Here is a 2,034-nt window from a genome sequence, read left to right as displayed (position 1 = left end):
CAAGAAATGAAACACAATCACATTAAAGATGAAGTATTGATAGATCACACCCAGATTCCCTGCTGTTATTTCAATATATCCAAGGTACTACAAATAACCGTAAATAGGTCCTCCTACACCAAGTCACCATCTCCTGACCATGTATGGTCAGAACTGGTGGTAGTCTATAACATACAATGTCTTTCATTGGATAATATTCACCAATCTACAGTCTTACCCATGTTTTTCTCCCTATCCCACAAGCAACGTACAGCGGCTCAGTGAAGGTGGTAGTGAAGGTGTGTAGGTGCTTGATTGGGTTACCCATCTCATAAAAGGACAGTTGCCCAGCCTCATAGTCCAAATATATCCGTAATCTCTGAGAGGAGGGTTTGTGATCTAATCTGATTGTTTTGCAGTCATGCACAGCTAAACACTGATTCCACCACCTCCGCAAACCCCAGGACTTGTTATTACATCCAATCAATGATTGTCTTCCTTTCCTGTTGATGCTGAGGTAGGCCATACCTACCACTGAGTTCCCAGATCTACTGACCTCTACTTCCCAGTAGTGCCGTCCAGATGAGAAACATCCAACGCTTAAAACCTGACAATCATGAAATCTCTCTGGTGTCTCCGGCCAACTTTGGTTTACTTCTAGCCAGGATAGAGCTTTCAAGTCAGCTGATATGGCTACATTAGTAGCAGCCGTGTTTACGTCCAGTAATACATCGGAAGCCATATATACATCCTGAAAAATGTCTGAAGATGTTTCAGCAATCTGTAGCATGGCTGAAACCTTAGATTCATGAAGCAGTTTGTTTAAACTACTCACGATATCAACTAAGCCTGCCTGTAAAGTGTCTGAGATCAGACTTACATCCAGACCACCTACAGAATGGGGCTCATTATCTCCACCCTCAGCTTCACAGTAGAGGGAATCCTGTGCTTGTAAGACGGTATATGGGTCAGCCATGTTACACAGTTCCTCAATGTGATCCATCCTACTGGACAGCTCCAACGTCTGGTCTTCCAGCTTCCGGATTAGGTCTGAGACCAGCTCTTCCTGCCTGGAGATCTCACCCAGGACTTGCTTCTCTACAGCTTCCAGCTGCTCCTTGATTTCCTTAATCAGGGTGGTGGCCCTTTCTCTTATATCAATTCCTTGTTCTTGCATGTTCCTCCTTAGCTCCAGGAGATTCAACAGTTTTCTATCAGTCTTCTTCTTCTTTGAGGTCAGTGTATCCAATGTTTGTCTCATTTTCTCCTTCTTTGGCTCTGAGGCTTCCTGTAGGCTATGTACTTGGTGTACTCGGTGCCCCCCCTCCAGTATGCAGAGCGCACAGATACAGACAGCATCGTCAGTGCAGTAATATTCCAAAATCTTTTTATGGAACTTGCATTTTCTCTTCTCAAAGGAAGTAGTGGGTTTAGTTAACACATGGTCTGGTGACTGGCTGTGAACCCTCAAGTGGTTGTCACATAGAGAAGCTTCACAATGAAGACATGTTTTGGTAGCTGGTATAGAGGAGGAAAGGCAGTAGGTACATGATATCCCAGTCTTCTCCTGCTCTGGGTGAGCTATTAGAAAATGTTCAGCAATATTACACAGTCTCAGGTTCCTGTTTAGCTCCGGCTGTCTCCTAAACCTTTGTCTGCATTCAGGGCAGCAATATTCTCTCTGGTTGTCCCATGCTGTCGTAATGCAGACTCGACAGAAGCTATGTCCACACGTCAGGGTTACTGGGTCTGTATATATACTGAGACAGATTGAACAGCTTATGTCGCGTTTTAGGTCGTCAGACGCCATCTCGGAAAGCAGGAATAGGAAATTACTTTTTTTTCCATTTGTAAAACCAGTGAAACATGTTTCTCCTCATTCCAAGTACAAGGGTGTAGAGAACACATAGTTGACTTCCTGTGTATATATTTAGGTTTCATATCGTTAACCTTTTATGTTGCTGAACCCTTTTGTTTTTTTAACTTACCATTTTTCGACTTGAAGAAAGATATGGGGACAAGCCATAATGCGCAATCTGTGATTTTATTCCACCT

At 43.4% G+C, this 2,034-nt stretch overlaps 1 protein-coding gene across 1 annotated transcript; it reads right to left on the bottom strand.

Moving 5' to 3' along the window:
- Nucleotides 1–205: 205 nt before the first annotated feature.
- Nucleotides 206–1,789, bottom strand: LOC134574860 (E3 ubiquitin-protein ligase TRIM39-like). Its single transcript, XM_063433912.1, has one exon. The coding sequence runs from the start codon at nucleotides 1,787–1,789 to the stop codon at nucleotides 206–208; it is 1,584 nt and encodes a 527-aa protein (XP_063289982.1).
- Nucleotides 1,790–2,034: the final 245 nt, after the last annotated feature.

The sequence above is a fragment of the Pelobates fuscus genome, chromosome 10, assembly GCF_036172605.1.
Source record: "Pelobates fuscus isolate aPelFus1 chromosome 10, aPelFus1.pri, whole genome shotgun sequence".
In the NCBI taxonomy this organism is placed as follows: Eukaryota; Metazoa; Chordata; class Amphibia; order Anura; family Pelobatidae; genus Pelobates; species Pelobates fuscus.
The sequence above is the reverse complement of the archived record's forward strand: the minus strand, read 5'-3'. Positions and strand labels throughout refer to the sequence as shown.

Excerpts from the sequence above, each read along its gene's own strand:
- LOC134574860 (XM_063433912.1), bottom strand. The coding sequence starts at position 1,789 with ATGGCGTCTGACGACCTAAAACGCGACATAAGCTGTTCAATCTGTCTC.